General features: G+C 37.3%; 2 protein-coding genes across 2 annotated transcripts; one reads left to right on the plus strand and one right to left on the minus strand.

The window, feature by feature from the left end:
- The first annotated feature begins 3,340 nt into the window (after nt 1-3,340).
- Nucleotides 3,341-6,473, plus strand: LOC140163737 (allatostatin-A receptor-like). The gene is made up of 3 exons (XM_072187054.1): nt 3,341-4,063; nt 5,140-5,311; nt 6,454-6,473. The coding sequence occupies exons 1-3, from the start codon at nt 3,341-3,343 to the stop codon at nt 6,471-6,473; spliced, it is 915 nt and encodes a 304-aa protein (XP_072043155.1).
- Nucleotides 6,474-14,522: 8,049 nt separating this feature from the next.
- On the minus strand, nt 14,523-19,061 carry LOC140163738 (uncharacterized). The gene has a single exon (XM_072187055.1). The coding sequence runs from the start codon at nt 19,020-19,022 to the stop codon at nt 14,523-14,525; it is 4,500 nt and encodes a 1,499-aa protein (XP_072043156.1). The 5' UTR covers nt 19,023-19,061.
- Nucleotides 19,062-20,271: the final 1,210 nt, after the last annotated feature.

Consider the following 20,271-nt stretch of genomic DNA (forward strand, 5'->3'; position numbering starts at 1 on the left):
CCAAGTAATAGTGACACACGGGCAATTCTAAAACAACATCTTTTGCACATGCACAGAGTTCAATGGGATTTGAAAAGTAAAGTGGCAGTTGAAACTCTAGTGATAACACTTTTACAGTGCATGATGGGGCTTCCTTAAATCATCCTCTGGTTCTTACATAAAATGAGTACTTGTAAGTATCTCTGGCAGCTGGAACAGGATGATATCTGAGATGGTGACTTTTTCTTCCGGAGGTAGGATGCAACTGGACACATGGCGGGAACTGTAAGTTGATCTGCTGGTATTGTATTTTGAAGAACATGGTACATTGGGACATCAAGCGTCTGGTGGCTAGATCCAAGTCAAGCTGGCTGAGCAGAGGTGTAATACTTGTGTATCTACCATGCTTTACACAGATGAATCGCACTGCTTGTCTCTGGATGGCTCCCAACAGTTTGATGTCTCCTTCAGCATACGGATTCCATGCTGTTGTGCCGTACTCAAGTTGCGGACGCACTAGAGCCTGGTATTCACGTAGTTTGATGTTACTAGAGCAAGGTCCAAGGTTCCGGCGGATGACACCAAGGGCGCTGGATGCTTTAGATGTTATACTTGCAATGTGCTTTTTCCCAGTTAAATCGCTGGAGATGGTAATGCCCATGTACTTGTGGTGTGATGTTCTTTCAATGGCTTGGTCAGAAACAGTGTAGAGATGCAGTTTTGGCTTGGTCTTACGGGTGATGGTGAGTAATTGACACTTTGAAGCATTGAAGCTCATCTGCCATTTATCGGCCCAAGCAAAGACAGTGTTTAGATCTTCTTGAAGCTGGTTTTGGTCTTCATCACATTTGATTTCCCGGTATAAAATGCTGTCATCAGCAAAAAGCCTCATGGTTGATTTAACTTCGTCAGCTATGTCGTTTATGTAAAGCAGGAACAAGTTTGGTCCCAAAACAGCAAGTCTCTGATGGGGCACTTTATCAAATGCTTTACTGAAGTCTAAAAGTAACACGTCAGTCTGGCCACTACGGTTGAGACACTCAGCCCGATCTTGTATCGCATCGATAAGTTGAGTTTCACATGACCTTTTCTCTCGAAAACTGTGTTGGTTGTCAATGATGATGTTCTTTGCAGCGAGATGCTTTGATACATGAGATGGCACAATATGTTCCAGGATCTTACAGGAAATGCAAGTTAAGCTGACGGGTCTGTAGTTTTCGGGTGATGATTTGGATCCTTTTTTGTATATTGCTGTAACTAAGGCTTTTCTCCAGTCTTGAGGCATTGTTGAGGTAGTGTTCCAGTTGAATATGATTGACAGAATATGAAGTGTAACATAGGAACAAGTTCTTCAGCGTAATCATGGAGAACTCTTGCCGTGATGTTACATGACAAAGGGGATTCCCAACTTTCATGAAATAGCTTTAAATTGTAAACAAAGATAAATGATCAAATTAAATAACTCGGGGTACATCACATTGTTTAATGGTTTGTGGAACTATAACATGAGGCCGTAGAGTTCACAACCTGTAAAGTGTGCTAAGGCTTGTAAATCAACGTCTAGGGTTTTTTTAACGATCCCAAAATTCAATTCGCAAATACACGCGTCCATACACGATCTATAGATATGAAATAGCTTTATTCTTTCATTTGAGCTAATTGTGGTTGGCTCAAAAGGAAAAGGATATATAATATCTCATATCTGACAGTAAAAATTATGAAAATCTATGAAAATAAAATAAATAAAAACCGAAATTTGTCAGAAATCTTACACATTATTGCTGTACATAATAGATGACAAGTGCGTGAAATTACTTAATTAGCATATATATCGTGCCCTCTTGATTTAATTATTACATAAAACACGGAGTCCGTTATTCATTATTAATCTATTAATTAATTAATAATTAAGATGAACATTCCTCGATGAAGTGATGGTTGTGCCATGCGATAATGGCATTGGTTGGTCAAATTAATTAATGTCTTGATAATTATTTGCCTAAATCGACTGCTCGGTGCCAGCAGAAGTGGGTAAGTGCAATAGCTGCCATATGAACATTTTCAATTTACCCCCAGTGTATTGTACATATTGTGTATATTTTACACATGGCAGCTATTGCACTTACCCACTTTTGGCATTGAGCAGTCGCATGATCGAATCCATCAGATTTGCATTGGAACATATGAATAAATAAAATAAAATTTTCTATCGGGTATCGGAACACATCATTATGGTAAACATGGTAAACTGTTGCAGTAATCCTTTCTTAATGAGAATATGCTATATACATATCAGTTTTCATCATTATGATAATTTACACACCTCAAAATTAAGTCGTCTTGGATAAAGTATCCGCACACACAGATTAATTTTTGCATCAGGTTGGAGTTTTTTAACTACCAATCTACAAGCAAAGGCGGATGGAGTACATGTATTCTTGTATTTTAGACTCGCCTGGATATATCGCTTTATAAAGACTATGTGACTATTTCCATGGACAATAGCTCGTACTATTGTTATAAAGCTATAGGCCTTGTGTCTGCTCTTTCCTGAAGACTATATAGACATTATATGGACACCGTTGCTTTCGCAATAGTTTACAACAGGAACCTCTCTTTGGTGTGTTGAACCGTCGAACAGCACGCATTCAGTTTATCTCTCAAATACCTGAGTCTATATAATATTCTTCCAATTAATAGCGTATGATGTTGTTTTTGTGTATATTGTCAACAATGCAGGAAGATACAATAAGAGAAAACGCGCGCTAATAAATGTCTGTTAGCGTATGATGCCCGGGTATGATGTTGTTTTTGTGTATTATTGTCAATAACGCAGGAAGACACGATAATATTAGAAAAGGCGCACTAATAAATGTGGTTGATATTCATGAGTAACATGCTGATATTCTTTTATTTTTCTTACAAATTCACATACATTTTTACTTGCTGCGTCATTAAATTCGACAAGAATCATCACAACATGCATTGGCACAATGGTTTTCAACAGTATCTGAGATTCTGAAACTGTACAGTATGAACCCATATAAAGAACTTGACTATTTTCTTTAGTCAGCAACACGTATTATTGGAAACATGAGAGATAACCCAATTTGTGTTTTCTTTCATTATTTAATAAGTGTGTAGCTTTGCAAACTTATGCCAAGATCTCTGACAATATAGCCGATACGTTTTGCCGGATTCTTGCTATGCATGGATAACACTAAATGGTCACCCAGAATCAGGAAAGCGTACTTTGCTGTCACATTTGCTTTGTAGTGCACATACTGTAATAACACACGAATAAATCGTCACTTCTCGTTAAATTGCTTTCATTGACATCAGTATAATATACGAATACAACATGAATGGAACATCCAGCGCTGCGATTGAAGATTCCGTCAGCACGAGAGTCCAGATCAATGTTCTCTACGCAACCATTATCCCTATTATAATCGTCATAGGCTCGATGCTCAATCTAACTACAATACTAGCCTTCTGGAAGATGCCAAGTCTACGAGACAAACCAAGTGATTTGCTTATCTTAAATCTCTCCTTCGCAGATCTTATTACTTCAATGGTGTTCCTTCCGTTGGCATCATCGGTGTACATAACTCCTGGATATTGGCCTCTTGGTGAGATTGGCTGTCGGATCACCACTTCTATCATGAACACCACAATCCATGGAAGTTTGTTCGCGTTAATTGCAATCAGTTTGGACCGCTTCCTCCTGGTGTATGTGGAGTACCCAAAATACATTAAAATGCAATCTTATCCTCGGATATACGTAACCATTACAATCGGTTGGGTGTTGGCTTTAGCGTCGGTGGTTATAGAACAGGGACTGTGGGGTTATGCGAAGGAAATCGACGCGACAGCAGCCTTGATACCTTTCGATAAGTATTGTCTAACGCCACCGAGAAGGATTCGATGGTTTTCTCTTAGTTTCTTCACCACGTTGTTCTTTGTACCCGTCATGACCGTTTGTGGCTTGAGTATTGCATTTCTTTGGCAACTGATGAAGAGATTGGAGAAAAGTAAAGGATCGGGATCGAAAGCTGTAGCGAGATCTATAAGCACTGCACAGGTAAGAAAGGTTAGTTATTGAAGAAATGTAGTTATTGAAGAATATAGTTGTTGAAGAATATAGTTATTGAAGAATAAGAATCTATACATGAGTGAATGTTCTTAGTCACCCAGTAGTTTCAAACAGAGTTTTGGAATTAAATCTAATACTGGAACTTACTTTTTGCAACTATTGCGACGTTGCGTCTGGAACCACTAGACTTCATCAGGCAACTGACCCGCTGGGCTGGTCACGAGATAGACGGCTAGGTATCGTCCCGATGGTCCGGTCCCACCAGCCCAGCGGGTCAGTTGCCTGATGAAGTCTGGTGGTTCCCGACGCAATGTAACAATAGTTGCAAATAGTAAGTGCCAGTAAGAATATTATTGAAGAATAAGATTATATAGAAGAATACTGTATCATACTTCTTTTCATTTTTAAAACGTTAGAGGGTATCCCAATAAAGTATATATCCTATATAATTATAATTCAATTAAATGTGTTGATTTTCTTCAAAATTGTTTTTGATCTAATATAATACGTATGCAGGGCATGAGACCTAGATGGGTTAATGAGTTAAAAAGGTAACCGTGTGCAGTCGTATAGTTCATCGCCTGAAGCATTTGGCTTTCAATGTTGACTGTCTCAATGCATTGTGTGTGCTACAGCCAATTTTTAACTAAATGATTTACCACCATTGATTTAGCTACAAATGTGCAATATTGCGTATTCATTAAGACATGTGTAACGTACGGTATATACTGATATCATGCGGTGTGTGGCAAAGTAGATTGAGGCTGTAACACCACCCATGCCGATGTATTAGGGCAATAGCATTATAATGAAAGACAGAGATAACAAGACTAAATCGCGTCTGACGTCAGGGCAAAGGTGCGCCGTGATTGGTTGCCGACCTACGCAGTACGGTATTTTCTGTCTAGTAGTTGTCAGAATTTCAGACGCGAACTAGTCTTTTTAACGCTGTCTTTCATTATTTTTGTGTTGATTGCCATCAAAATTACGTCAGAGTTTGAACCTTTCAGTAAGGTCATAGGTTACCTGAATCATGATTTATCCTAATTATTTTGATTTTACAGGTCGAAATGCCTACGTGCAAAATCGACAATGGTAGCAACTCATCAAAAATTGGAACTCGAGACAGTAAAAAATTGCAGTTTACAACAAAGGAAAATACTAGCAACCAAACACGCAATCTCTACATCAAGCCTGCCGTCACACTTATAGGATTAGTTCTTTCGATGGCGATCTGTATGCTCCCATACTGTTTCTATGTGGTTATCATCGAGTTAGGCTGTCAATTGTGTAACAATACCGATGTCTTGTATGCCCTACTACTTTTACAATTTAGCAACGCCGCTTTTGATCCGTTTATTTACGTTCTGACACGGAGAAAGATTAGACAGTTTTACACCACATGTTTTTGTAAATACCGCTTTCGAGTTAATTTCTCGGTTTGGACCGAACAATACAATGTAAATGTCATACCAAGATCTCATTCCTCAAACAACAAGTGACAATATAGGGCTAACATGGCTAACTTGTTCTCTAGCTGTAAAAACAACATTCGCATGTTGTGACATTCCGTAGTGCAAGTGGGCGCGCACCTTCGCCATATAATATGACACGTGCGTTAGAGAGAGAGGTTGCGATTTCCAAACGTATGTATCATACGCCCGTGCATCTATTCAAAATCACTTTCATGTGACGGGAATTTTGAATAGATCTATGTGCGTACGATATGTACGTTTGGAAATCGCAACCTCTCCACGATTTTGAATAGATGTACGGTCGTAAGATACGTACGTTTGGAAATCGCAACCTCTCTCTTTAGATAGGTTGCGATTTCCAAACGTACGTATCATACGCCCGTGCATCTATTCAAAATCACTCTCATGTGACGGGAATTTGAATAGATCTACGGGCGTACGATACGTACGTTTGGAAATAAATTGCAACCTCTCTAGTGTTATTGTATTGTATATTTATTCTCTGCTTTTATGCTATGGTTGGACAATAACAACTACATCATGTCATTTTAAACAATATTGTTTTTAAATATTTTTGTGTGTAATTTCTATCAGAATCTATCTTAAAAAATATTATTACAATTCATTTCAAACCTTGCTTGCTTGCTAATTTGTGATTATTGTGTTCTTCTGAATGTAATCTGATCAAGTATTCAATTAAGCATGTCGAAGCTTACTGATATATAATACTTTTAATCAGTGTAATTGCCTACAAAGTGGCTGTAATTCTAGTCATTTATTAAGAAAAAACCTGTGCAACAGGCTGTGTAGAAAGAAATAATATTAATCTCGTTATTACAATCTACTCACAGTTTGAGAATAATACAGTAATACTTGTTTTTATACATGTTTTTATTTTGCCAGATGAAATGGCTAATAATTAGCCTTTATTTTATTTACTTTATGTTAATTTGACGTTGTATATCTGCTTATTTGACGTTGCATATCTGCTTATTGTACCTTGTACATGTATATGTTTAATTTCTATATCTTCTAAAGCAAATGAAAACACAAGAGTAGTATACGTCCGTAGGTTTACGGAGCCGGAGGGAAAATGGGGCAAGCTGCGGGAGCAGATTTGGATATGTTTGGCTATGGTCCCAAATACTGCCATCTGATTGGACAATCCCAATGGGTCAAGGGATGAGTCATCAAAATCCTGCTTTCTGATTGGTTTGTTCAAGGTTAAGGAGTGTGGTCAGGGACAGGACAGGACATCTGGAGCAGGGGCATAACATATGGAGCAAGGGTATGAAATATGGAGCAGTAGCAGGGTATTTATAGGATGGTAGTTCGGGGTAACAGCGTACAGGTATAATTATTTCTACCTCTACACTAAGGGAAGGCAAATAGAATGGCCCAATATTTGTAAAGGGGTTACGGTAGAAAATACTGCAGGGTATTGTAGCCTATGTCATATTTATACTAGCTTAATATGAGTATCGTGCTTGGGCATAAAGACTGAAACTGGGTATTTAATTAATTTAAGTAACAATTGTAATACACCTAGTATTATAGCAATACATATTCTAAGAATAAAGAACTCAAACAAAACCACAAAGAAATAAAGTTACAATGCAAGTAGAAATATGTTCCACATTTAAAAAATCTTTTATTCATACAGTCATTGTGAGATTACATAATGGTTTCTTGTATATTCATTGATAAGTATTATTATATTGTTACACCGGTTGTTAATTTTTATGAATTTCACTTCAAAGTTTGAAATCCTAAGTTTTTAGCATATTTCTAATGTTTACATTCTAAAAAAGTAAATATTTTTACTCCTTTGCTTGCGGTGATCACTGATATAGCACCCATCAGATTCGCAAATACATAAAATCAAGATCTATACATAGATTGGAATAGCTTTGTTCTTTCATTTTTCTTCATTAGTTCTCCTCAAATTGGAAAGGAGAAATGGTAGATAAATGGGCTATTCTATTTGGTAAGGTTTGCATTCTCCATAGAGTTGCACATAAGTCATTATACATGCGAAATCAAAAATGTGTACAACTCTATGGAGAATGCAAACCTTACTGATGTGTTGAAGCCATCGAGTCCCAAAGCCAATATCTCTCAGAAATGTTGTCCAAGGACATATCTTCAACATACCTGAAGTTGATGGTGGGGCAAAATGTCTGACATTGGTTTTCAGGGGGTCAAAATGTACAAAAATGTACAATTGGGGTTTTGCATGGGTAATATCTCAGCTAAAAGTATTCTAATAGGCTCAATATTGGATAAGAGTAATGTCCTACCAAAGGGCTCTGACTAGCAAAAAAATGGATAATAAAATTATTTTTACTTTTGGAGTTTTGACCCCCCAAAGTTGGTCCCGGATGGACGAAGTTGCATTTTGAGGGCCCTATATCTTTTAAAGTAAAGGAGTTACAAGTTTTCTGATGCCAGATTTGAATTCTACACAAATAAGTACCCCAGGATACATACTTTTCAAAGTTGTAAATGGTTCCCTTTATACATTCATGGACCTCCAAACATCGTCTTTCGCGTTGCGACACATTTTTACGCTGACCCTCTAAATTTCAAATTGATGCCACGGGAAAACGAAATGGAGTATGAAGCTCAAATTTTCGGGATTTTACTTTCTCATCAATATCTACCACCACACAGAAAAAGAAGAAAATTGAAGAGGTGCTGCGGTGCACATCCCTGGAGTTGACATGGAATGGGTCACCAATGATTTCTTACAAAATGAGAACGCATTCAGTTTGACGTACAAATTAGATCAAAGTCTTCCTCCTTGATAAATTAATTATTTACACATGCCTTAATAGTATAGTCACCAGAGGGGGTTCCCATGCACCGAGTGCTTTTTTTTTCTAACTTACATTTTTGTAATCCTGAAGGTGTCTAGTAAATGAATTTTGATGTTCCCAAAATTAAATATTGTCCCATGGGGTTCATTTTGCGGCCATCTTGGATTCCGACAAAATTCAATTAAATTGACATAACTTTTGAACTAGACATCATAGGAAGACAAATGACCCCATTTTTCGGGATAATGTGGACATGAGCAATCAATTAAAAGGGTTATTTTCATGATTTAAACATGTTGGATACATTAAAATGCTAAATATTATGTCCTATGGCGTTCACTTGGCGGCCATCTTGGATTCCGACAAAATTCAATGAAATTGACATAACTTTTGAAGTAGACATCATAGGAAGACAAATGACCCCATTTTTCGGGATAATGTGGACATGAGCAATCAATTAAAAGGGTTATTTTCATGATTTAATCATGTTGGATACATTAAAATGCAAAATATTACTAAAAATAGTATCTTCAAGGCATACTCGTCTGTATATAATAGGAGCTCTGCAGAAACGTCCTTCTGTAAATTATATTTTACATGTGAGTGGTATTGAGCATCTAGATTATACGCCGCTCAGTAAAGTCACTGACATGCTGTCTCAGCTACATGACATTTGCGACAAAAGACACATTGAACCTCATGATTCACCCTATCGCATGGAATATGTCTGTAATCACATTCCGGAGAGTCTTGCTGGTGTAGATGTATATAGAAACAATTGGATATCATCGAGGCTGCTACCAAAACTTTACTGAAAATCAATATCGTTTGCAATGTAGTGCAGGAACTAATGAAGCTTCAACATCACAATCCTCTCGTAACCGTTAATTACCATTATCAACTGTCATGCGACTGTTCCCTCCATAATGTATCTTTTGTGAAAGACTGGAAATTAAAGTGTCTGGAAAGACTGAGAGACGCATCAAATTCCCAGTATTCAAGGACAAAGACTGAGCATTTAAGGAGCCTACTTGGAAACAGATTGATTCTCGGGCACTAGAACTAGGACTACATCGTCTACATAGCATGGTGCTAGGTGAGGACATCTTTGCAAGAGAGGCAAATGAGAAGCTGAAGGTCCTACTTGAGAACCACATTATCCATGACTCGATCGCCTATGCCAAATTTCATCTAGGTGACAAAGGGTTAATCACCAACAGCCTGGTCTACTGCGGATCTCTGTCGCAGACGCGGTGGCTGGAAACTACCAAAGCACATACTGCTCTGCACTATCATCCGGCACCTCTACAGAAGCAAACAACTCGCCACTATTCTCAGTAAGCTGGATATAACTGACACTGAGACATATAACTTCGCCTTGGAACTTGAGACAGTGCTGGCCAAGGATCTTGATGAGGTTTCCACATCCCTTATACTTCGCAGATCATTACCGGCGATGGAAAGGATGTGTTTCATCTCGAATGGGACAATCTAAACAAAACAATGACGAATATTCATAGGTCAAACGTGGTGAACAGCACTGGTGGGATAATGATACAAGATGTGAAACCCGGGTTTGATACCACTAACTAACCAGGATCGGACTCTCCCTCTTTACGAGCGTAGATATACCCGAGACCATGGCTTCTGTTCATATCTGTAGTCAAGTTAGGCCCAAATTTCCTGAGGGAACCGTGTTCACTCCGCCCATGATAAATAGCGAAATGTACTCAACATGCATCTCAAAGAATATCGTGTCTGGTCATTTACACGGGAAGCAGTGGGGAGAAGCAGCCTGTCCCAGGGTTTGGTGGCTTCCTCTCAGCTACCGGTGTGAAACCCCAAAGAAAGTCAACTATCAACTATTTCACCCCAAACCATCACCCCTTCACCGAATACTCGACTTTCAAGGAGCTTCTAAAGTGGTCAGAGGATGCCACCATCCAAGTGGGTCAGGAGTATGTCCTGTCTTCATATGTGACATACTTCACAAGCATGGTAAACGTGGAGGGGTCCTATAAAGCGAGGTCGAGGGTCTCACAAGGTCTTGGGGTTGGTGACCTCAACGTTCTCCTCCTCAATGAATCGCTCAATTAACAAGCGCTTCACCGGCTTCACCGACTGTTTAGAGGCAGAACAGTGCTTTTGCATATGCCTTCCCTGTCAATACACCATGTAGGCAGTCACTCTGGGACAGGCTGCTTCTCCCAATAGCTTCCACAGATGTGAACAGGATCAGGAGCCATGGTCTCGTGTATATCTACCTTTAGGGAGCGCACCTTGCTCCGCGCGTAGAGAGGGAGAGTTCGATCCTGGTTAGTGGTATCAAACCCGGGTTTCACATCTTGTATCATTATCCCACCAGTGCTGTTCACAACATTTTAGCCATGGATATTCGTCATTGTTTTGTTTAGATTGTCCCATCCGAGATGAAACACGTCGTTTCCCTTGCTGGTAATGATCTGCGGAGTATTATGTGGAAACCTTAGCCAGCACTGTCTCTAGTTCCTAAGGCGAAGTTGCATGTCTCACAGTGACCCAGCTTATACTGAAGATAGTGGTGAGTTGTTTACTTCTATAGAGTGCCCGATACTAGTGCGAATAGATGATAGCGCCGTAGACCAGGTTGTAGGTGATATAGCCTTTGTCACCCGCATAAAACTTGGCAAAGGTGATCGAGTCATGAATATCATGGTTGTCACTTCTGTACTCTGGATTGGGGAGGCCACTTCTTTCAAACTCTTGTATGATTGTACAGAAGACTCAGCGATGTAAGTAACATAACCTCCTTCTGCCCAACAACTGGGCCTTGAATGAAATCGAGGACAACAATGAATGCCAGAAGATGTGCAGCAGCTTTACGATGCTGCTCTGTTTCAATTGTCGCTTTCGCTTCATCACGCAGGTAAGTTGTGTACTTCGTGTTGAAAGAATCGCGACAGGAATAGTGCGGGAAATTCGCCTCTCTTGCAAACAGGTCCGCACCTTGCACCATGCTATGTAGACGATATAGTCCTAGTTCTAGTGCCCGAGGCTCAATCTGTTTCCAATTAGGCTCCTTAAATGCTCCGTCTTTGTCCTTGAATGCTGGGAATTTGATGCATCTCTCAGTCTTTCCAGACACTTTCATTTCCAGTCTTTCACAAAAGATACATTCTGGAGGGAACAGTCGCATGGCAGTTGATAATGGTAATTTACGGTTACGAGAGGATTGTGATGTTGAAGCTTCATTAGTTCCTGCACTACATTGCAAACGATATTGATTTTCAGTAAAGTTTTGGTAGCAGCCTCTATGATATCCAATTGTTTCTAAATCTACACCAGCAAGACTCTCCGGAATGTGATTACAGACATCATCCATGCGATAGGGTGAATCATGAGGTTCAATGTGTCTTTTGTCGCGAATGTCATGTAGCTGAGCCAGCTTGTCAGTGGCAGAGCCCTTACTTTACTGAGCGGCGTAAAATCTAGATGCTCAATACCACTCACATGTAAAATACAATTTACAGGAGGACGTTTCTGCAGTGAGTCTGACTCAGTACCTTTATCACCCTTGCGTTTTGGCATGATTATCCACCACTTCACTATAACTATGCTACGATTTTTAGTTCACTAACACCAGTTCTAGCTAATAATAAGTTAAGTCATGCACCTAGAAGAGAAAATAGTAAATAAATCAATAACATCAAAATATCCTTCTCAATGTACCAAAAAGAGCTCCTATTATATACAGACGAGTATGCCTCGAAGATAATATTTTTAGTAATATTTTGCATTTTAATGTATCTAACATGTTTAAGTCATGAAAATGACCCTTTGAATTGATTGCTCATGTCCACATTATCCCGAAAAATGGGGTCATTTGTCTTCCTATGATGTCTAGTTCAAAAGTTATGTCAATTTCATTGAATTTTGTTGGAATCCAAGATGGCCGCCAAATGAACGCCATAGGACATAATTTTTAGCATTTTAATGTATCCAACATGTTTAAATCATGAAAATAACCCTTTTAATTGATTGCTCATGTCCACATTATCCCGAAAAATGGGGTCATTTGTCTTCCTATGATGTCTAGTTCAAAAGTTATGTTAATTTCATTGAATTTTGTTGGAATCCAAGATGGCCGCCAAATGAACGCCATAGGACATAATATTTAGCATTTTAATGTATCCAACATGTTTAAGTCATGAAAATAACACTTTTAATTGATTGCTCATGTCCACATTATCCCGAAAAATGGGGTCATTTGTCTTCCTATGATGTCCAGTTCAAAAGTTATGTCAATTTAATTGAATTTTGTCGGAATCCAAGATGGCCGCCAAATGAACCCCATGGGACAATATTTAATTTTGGGAACATCAAAATTCATTTACTAGACACCTTCAGGATTACAAAATGTAAGTTAGAAAAAAAAAGCACTCGGTGCATGGGAACCCCCTCTGGTGACTATACTATAAAGCCACATTGCAACATTGCAACAATTGCTGAGGAGGACGCCCTCAACATTTTTCAAAATTCTGTTGTTGGACACGATTGTAATGCACATTATTAAACTAACATACCCTGCAAAAATCAAGACTTCAGGTTGTGTAATTTTGAATAAAACGCAGGAATCGTCGTTTAATTATTACGATAGTCAAACGCGTAAGCTATGTTCATAACAAAGTACGTACATAGCGTGCGGGACGGTTGTGTAGCATAACCGATGGAGTGACACGCATTGGCGGCATCGGCGCTGGTAGTAAATTCCAATTTTCTTTCAAATTAAAAGGGGATGTATCTGACATGACAGTAAAAGGTAACATTTTATGGAAAAGAACTAGTAATCTATTTTATATGTCTTTAACATATAGAAGTTGTGATAGCATAGTATATTACGGAGTGGGGGTGTGCGCATGTTGGAGTTGATTAAGCTTATAAGTATAATAATATAATACAATAGTACAATAAAGATTATTCGCCGTAGATGATGTAACAGGATTAACTACCATAGCAATATGTTAAAACAATTTTTGAATATATCGCACTGCACCAGCACGTTCACGCGGTACCACTGCATTGAATCATATATGTCAAAGAACAGGGATAAAAATGTGCATGGTAATTCTATAGAATATTCATATCACGCTGATCACTCGAACCTGTAAGATTAGTATCTTTGAAAAGAGGGGTATTGTATTCAATCTATGATTGCAGACATACACAGGTGATGAGTGCAACCTGCTTGTAGTAGTCCATACAGGACCAACGCAATATTTAGCACCATAATCAACGGCGTTGATTATAGTACTAAATATTGCGTTGGTCCTGTATGGACTAGCTTGTAGTGAAAGGGTGATATATTCAAAAATTGTTTTATGGTAATAAGATAATAGTAAACTGTATTTACAAGGTACAATAATATTGTTCATAGCTTTTTATAGTTTTGTTCCTATTTACACGTGCTTTATTTCTTTCGTTTTTTTTTTTTTTTTTTTTTACTTTCTTTTCTTTAAGAAATGTTAGAGATACATATTGATAATATTGAACGTGTCTTCAAACATTATTTCTAAATTTTCTAAATTTATTTATTTATTTATTTATTGAACCATATTTATACAGGGTTACCCTTTCAGATAAATCTGCTATTACAGGGGCAATGTGTCATAAAAACAATGTACATAACAATAATTGGTATAGAATTATACATATACATGTAAGAATTATTAAAAGCACAAACACAAACATCAAAAAAAGCATACATCAAACATATCAAAATTCATTATAAGTCATAAAGTATTTACATTTCTTTTTGTATTACATAACATATGCAGAAATATATATATATTAAATTAATTAAGAATACAGATATCCAAATAGGAGCATACATCAAAATATGTCATTCGTTAAAAGACATAAAAGTTAAAACTTCTGCTCATTATTTACATTTCAGACATCCAAATAGGAGTATATATCAAAATACATCATTCGTTAAAAGGCATAAAAGTGAAAACATTTGGCTCATTATTTACATTTCTCATAAATATATATTATTACAAAATTGTAATTTTCTCCTTTTCCTTTTCCTCCTTCCCCTTCTTTTAAATCTTTCTCTCCATTCTTCACATTTCTTTACTTCTTCTGTCTTCCAGCTTTTCCATCAATGAGATTTCCCTACACTTGTGTATTAATGACATTTTGGGACTCTGCTGATGCAACAGAACCACTAACAGTTCTGGTCCTAAGGTTTAATTGATCATCACCTGATGGGTTAAGATTTGATTGATTATCACCTGCTGGGTTAAGATTTGATTGATTATCACTTGGTTGGCTAAGGTTTAAAGGGTTATGAGAAGAAGATGGCTTTAGATTGATTGAAATATCCTTCTTCTCTCTACGTTTCTTTCTATATTGAGAAATAACCTCAGCTATGGTGTACAGATACGGATTAACAGCAGAATTAATAGGTAACACAAAAGTTACACACCACGCATAAACAGAAGGGGGCAGAGTAATCACCCTTGTCTGTACCAAGATCCCCAGAAGGATTATCGGAAACCAACAGGCAAAATCTGTGGCAACTATGGCTGATACCTTCATGGTAAGTCGAATCTGCATATTCATGTCAGCATCACGGAGCCCTACACGCTTAGCAGATTTTCTAACAGCTCTTACTATCTCAATATAACAGCCAAGTATTAAAAGGTAACAAACACAGTTCAAACCTAAGAAAACTGCTGTTGAAAAGTACAAACCATTGGCAAGAGAATCAAGTTCAGTTGTTTGTTTTTCAGAATGGACAATATGACTTAAAGAATTGATAAACACAATTTTCAAAGTTTTCGTAGATGTAGTGGTGTATGTTTTAGTCAAGGCAAGAGGAAGGCCAATACACACATGTGAGTTATCATAAAATTTGAAATTTTCTCCAGCTAAGACAGATGGAACAACGCCTAAAGCAAATGAAACAATCCAGGTCAGAATCGTTAACGTTTTTACTGAGTTTTTTGTTATCTTTTTAGTAGAATATGGAAATCTAATGCATATAAACCGGTCTATGCTAATAAGTGTCACAAAGAACACAGACGCTTCACTAGAGATTATTGATAAGGACCCCGCAATTCTGCAAGTAACACCAGATCTCCATTTTTCAGACAACATTGGAAAACGGTCCCCAAAGTAGAAATCAGCAGATGCAATGATTAACATATAGATACCCATCATCAAGTCAGATATAGCAAGATTGCTCAATAACATGGTATTTACTTTATTTGTTGTGGTCCTTTTATTTCTCCAAACCAGAACAAAGAGATTTCCACCAAAAGCATTCAAACCAATAAGCCACATGACAACTACCAAGGCCGTATCAGAAAGCAATCGATCACATGTTAGATATGGGGATCTTTCATCCTTTGCTGCACAAGTAACATTACTAGGAACATAACACTCACAAACCTCGTGTTGGCTAACATACACTTCAGACAATCTTGCCAGGGAAGAAAAACTATTATGAGTTATCAATGTCAGTGGATTATCTAACAGATCTAAATCACAAGGGTGAGTCAGAGGCGTATTACTTGATATTTCTTTTATGTTATTATTAGTCAAATTAACGGACAACGGTTTGAATGTATGCTGGAAAATGTCTGTATCTAAATGCGTTAAATGATTATTTGCGAGGCTTACCAGTTCTAAGTAGACTACACCTTGGAAAATGTCTTTATCCAAGGTGTTTAGTTTGTTACTAGACAAATCAATATCAGAAAGACTACTTGTATGCTTGAAAATATCGGTGTCTAACTGTGTTAAATTATTGTTTTTGAGGAATACCGATATTACACGCACTAAACCTTGGAATACGTCCTTATCCAAGGTTTTCAATTCGTTACTGGACAAATCAATATCTTGAAGACGACTTGCATGCTTGAAAATGTCGGTATCTAGCTGTGTTATACGATTATTTTGGAGGTATACAAATTCTAAAGTCAACAAATCTTTGAATACATCTTTATCCAAGGTTTTCAACTGGTTTCGACTTGCATCAAGCCAATATACATGTGACAAACCATCAAAGACACCAGCGGTCAATTCTATTAAACTGTTCTTTGAAATATCTAGTTTCCGTAAGTGAACAAGAGCACTGAATATGCCTGGCGTTAACCTGACTAATTTATTCATGTGGGTAAGTACAAGTGTGGTCAAAAATTTTGTTACATTTTTCAATATGTTTGGCAGCAACTTTACATCATCAATTCCAAACTCAAGATATCTAAGATTGCTTAGTCTGTCAAATGAATTCCAAACCAGTGTATTGTTTTCATGAGAGAGCTGATTAAAATAAACTGAAAATTGCAGCAAATTTTTCCAGTTCTCATACACACTTTCTGGGACATGTAATTCCTTCATCATAGTATTAAACAAGTACAGACGACTGATCCTGTTTAAACCTACTATTATACTTAAATCTAATTGTAGTATCTGATTATGACTGATGTCTAGATTGTCCAAATTGGTCAAATCCTTAAATATCCTCTTGGGTAAAGCACTTATCTGATTGGACCCAAGGTCCAAAGTTTCCAAATTGGTCAAATCCTTAAATATCCCCACTGGTAAAGTACTTATCTGATTGGACTGAAGGCGCAAAGTTTCCAAATTGGTCAAATCCTTAAATATCCCCTCTGGTAAACTACTTATCTGATTGGACCCAAGGTCCAAAGTTTCCAAATTGGTCAAATCCTTAAATATCCCCTCTGGTAAATTACGTATCTGATTAGACCAAAGGATCAAAGTTTCCAAATTGTTCAAATCCTTAAATAGCCCCTCTGGTAATGTACTTATCTGATTGAACATAAGGTACAAAGTTTCCAAATTGGTCAAATCCTTAAATATCCCCTCTGGTAATGTACTTATCTGATTGAACATAAGGTACAACTTTTCCAAATTGGTCAAATCCTTAAATATCCCCTCTGGTAATGTACTTATCTGATTGTACCCAAGGTACAAAGTTTCCAAATTGGTCAAATCCTTAAATATCCCCTCTGGTAAATTACTTATCTGATTAGACGAAAGGTACAAAGTTTCCAAAGTGGTCAAATCCTTAAATATCCCCTCTGGTAATGTACTTATCTGATTGTACCCAAGGTACAAAGTTTCCAAATTGGTCAAATCCTTAAATATCCCCTCTGGTAAATTACTTATCTGATTAGACGAAAGGGACAAAGTTTCCAAATTGGTCAAATCCTTAAATATTCCCTCTGGTAAAGTACTTATTTGATTGGACGAAAGGGACAAAGTTTCCAAATTGGTCAAATCCTTAAATATCCCCTCTGGTAAAGTACTTAACTGATTATAATAAAGGTTCAAAGTTTCCAAATTGGTTAAATCCTTAAATATCCCCTCTGGTAAAGTACCAATCTGATTGATGCTAAGGTCCAATCTGTACAAATTGTTCAAATCGTCAAATATACCCTCTGATAATGTACTTAGCTGGTTGGATCCAAGGTCCAAAGTTTCCAAATTGGTCAAATCATGAAATATACCCTCTGGTAAAGTACTCATTTGATTGTACCCAAGGTCCAGAGTGTCCAAATTGGTCAAATTCTGAAAAATGCCCTCTGATAAATTTCTCATCTGATTGTATTCAAGGTCCAAAGTGTGCAAATTCGTCATATTATGAAAAATGCCCTCTGGTAAATTATTGATCTGATTGGACTCAAGGTCCAAATTATTCAAATTATTCAAATTCTTAAATATGCCCTCTGGTAAAGTGCTCAACATATTGTATCTGAGATCTAGAACTGTTAGGTTACTCAACCCTTCAAAACATGCTTCATTCAATTTGGATATCTGATTGGACTCTAAATGGAGTAACTGGATACTTCTGAACTCTTGAAAACTTCTGGCCTTAATTTCTACTAACGTATTTCTTGATAGATCCAAGTGCATTGATAGAGCTACATCTATTGGATATATGATCAAAATTTTGTTGTTCTGAGACATGTCATCGTTACATTGATGAATTAGTTCTCTGGGGCCAAGTATTGTACCACATGTAGCTTGAAAGTTAACCCTACACCACTCTACATCATCAGTACGTACATATTCACATTCACACAACAGCCTTTTGCCGTAACTTTGTACATTTTTACAAAGAAAAGTCTGATTTACTTGGACATTTATCATATTCTGATTAAACTCTGGACATTGTGGCGATGCATCTGTCGCTGATGGACTGTTGCTGATGGCCAGATTGACAACACCCTGCACTATTATGGTGACATTTCTGTCAGTTATAATAGTACTGCACTGCTTAGACAGATCATAAAATACTACATACTTATTTGGGCAATTACCGAGGTCCCCAGTGCGTTCAACGTACAGAAATGGCTGATCAAGTGAGTCAGCCACTGGTTCGTTTATCTGCAGTTGGATGTGAGATCCTTGAGACACTGTTACTTGAAGACTGCAAGATTGACCAGGACTTCCTCTGAATAGTGTCACATTATCACTGACATAAGCAAAGCATGAATTCGTATCATTGACAGCGACATCCCACAGAGGTCTCACCAATAACTGGGCTGATGTTACCAGCCCATTCTGTATTGTATTGTTTATTGATATGACTGTGATAACAATGGCGAATGAAATCAGATGCAAAATGCTTGAAACAATCATCTTTGTAAGGTAAAATTGTACAAATTCAGAGGAGTACAATATGTTTATAAATATTTGATTACTATCAACATATCCATTAACTTGTCAACAAAATCATAACAAATTCTGTAATTTGTATAAGTTTTGTGGACAAAAAATCAGAAGAACTATTTAAACACAAGGTATGTAAAAGTTTTTTACAGAAACATTTATCAACACTTAATATATACACTGAGTATCTACACTTAGCTTATATTGTGGTCTGCAAGTAACAACAATATGCATCTTTCCATTTTGAAAAACAAAACAAAACCAAAATACACCCTGCTTCTCGGCAATCAAAATGATACAAACATAGCTTCCTTGTGTTTAAAAGCGGACTTGTATACACACAAATTCTTTGAGCTTTTCAACAAGTTGTTGACACTTCCTGTAGCTTCTTGTGTTTATTACAAACCAGCTAAAGTTATAGAAGTTGACACTTTCACACATGCTTCTCAGCTAGAAGTTGATACATAATCCTTGTGTTTCTCCGCAAGCAGTTGACACGTTATAAACAGGTTCCTTTTGTGTCACGCGTAGCAAGTAATTGACACACATCACAAGCATGTTTTTATCAGTAATTGCATTTATTATGTTTTTTTGTGTATTTAAGCAAGTAATTACCCGGGAGTAGTTGACACTACACACACTGCACTGGTTCCCTGCGTAAATTTCTGCAAGTTGAACTACACTGGTTCCTTGTGATTCTGCGCAAGTAGTTTACACTTTCAAACAGGTATAGTTCTCAACAAATACTTGACACATACAGATTTCTTTATTTCTCAGCAAGTAGTTGACACGTACACCGAAGTAAGTTCCATGTGTTACTTGCATTAATTCACACAAAGGTCCTTTCTGTATTAAGCAAGTAGTTTGTGCTTACTCACACTATATTTGAGCTACACAGTTTCCTTGTGTTTCTCCACAAGTAGTTGATACTTACACACACGGACACATAATCACTGTGTTTATAAGCTAGTAATTGACACCAATATGTTTGCTTTTGTTTTCTGCAAGTAATTGACACACTGGTTCAATGTTTTTCTCAGCAAATACTAAAAAGTAGTTGACAGCTACGGACATATCCTTACGTAATTTTCAGTATAAATATTTGAACAAGCAACACACTGGTTCCTTTTGTTTCTACACAAGTAGTCGACACTTCTATATATACACAGGTTTCCTGCGTTTATCAAACACTTTCAAACATATTCATTTTATCGGCAAG

This window comes from Amphiura filiformis, chromosome 11 (assembly GCF_039555335.1).
Source record: "Amphiura filiformis chromosome 11, Afil_fr2py, whole genome shotgun sequence".
Lineage (NCBI taxonomy): Eukaryota > Metazoa > Echinodermata > Ophiuroidea > Amphilepidida > Amphiuridae > Amphiura > Amphiura filiformis.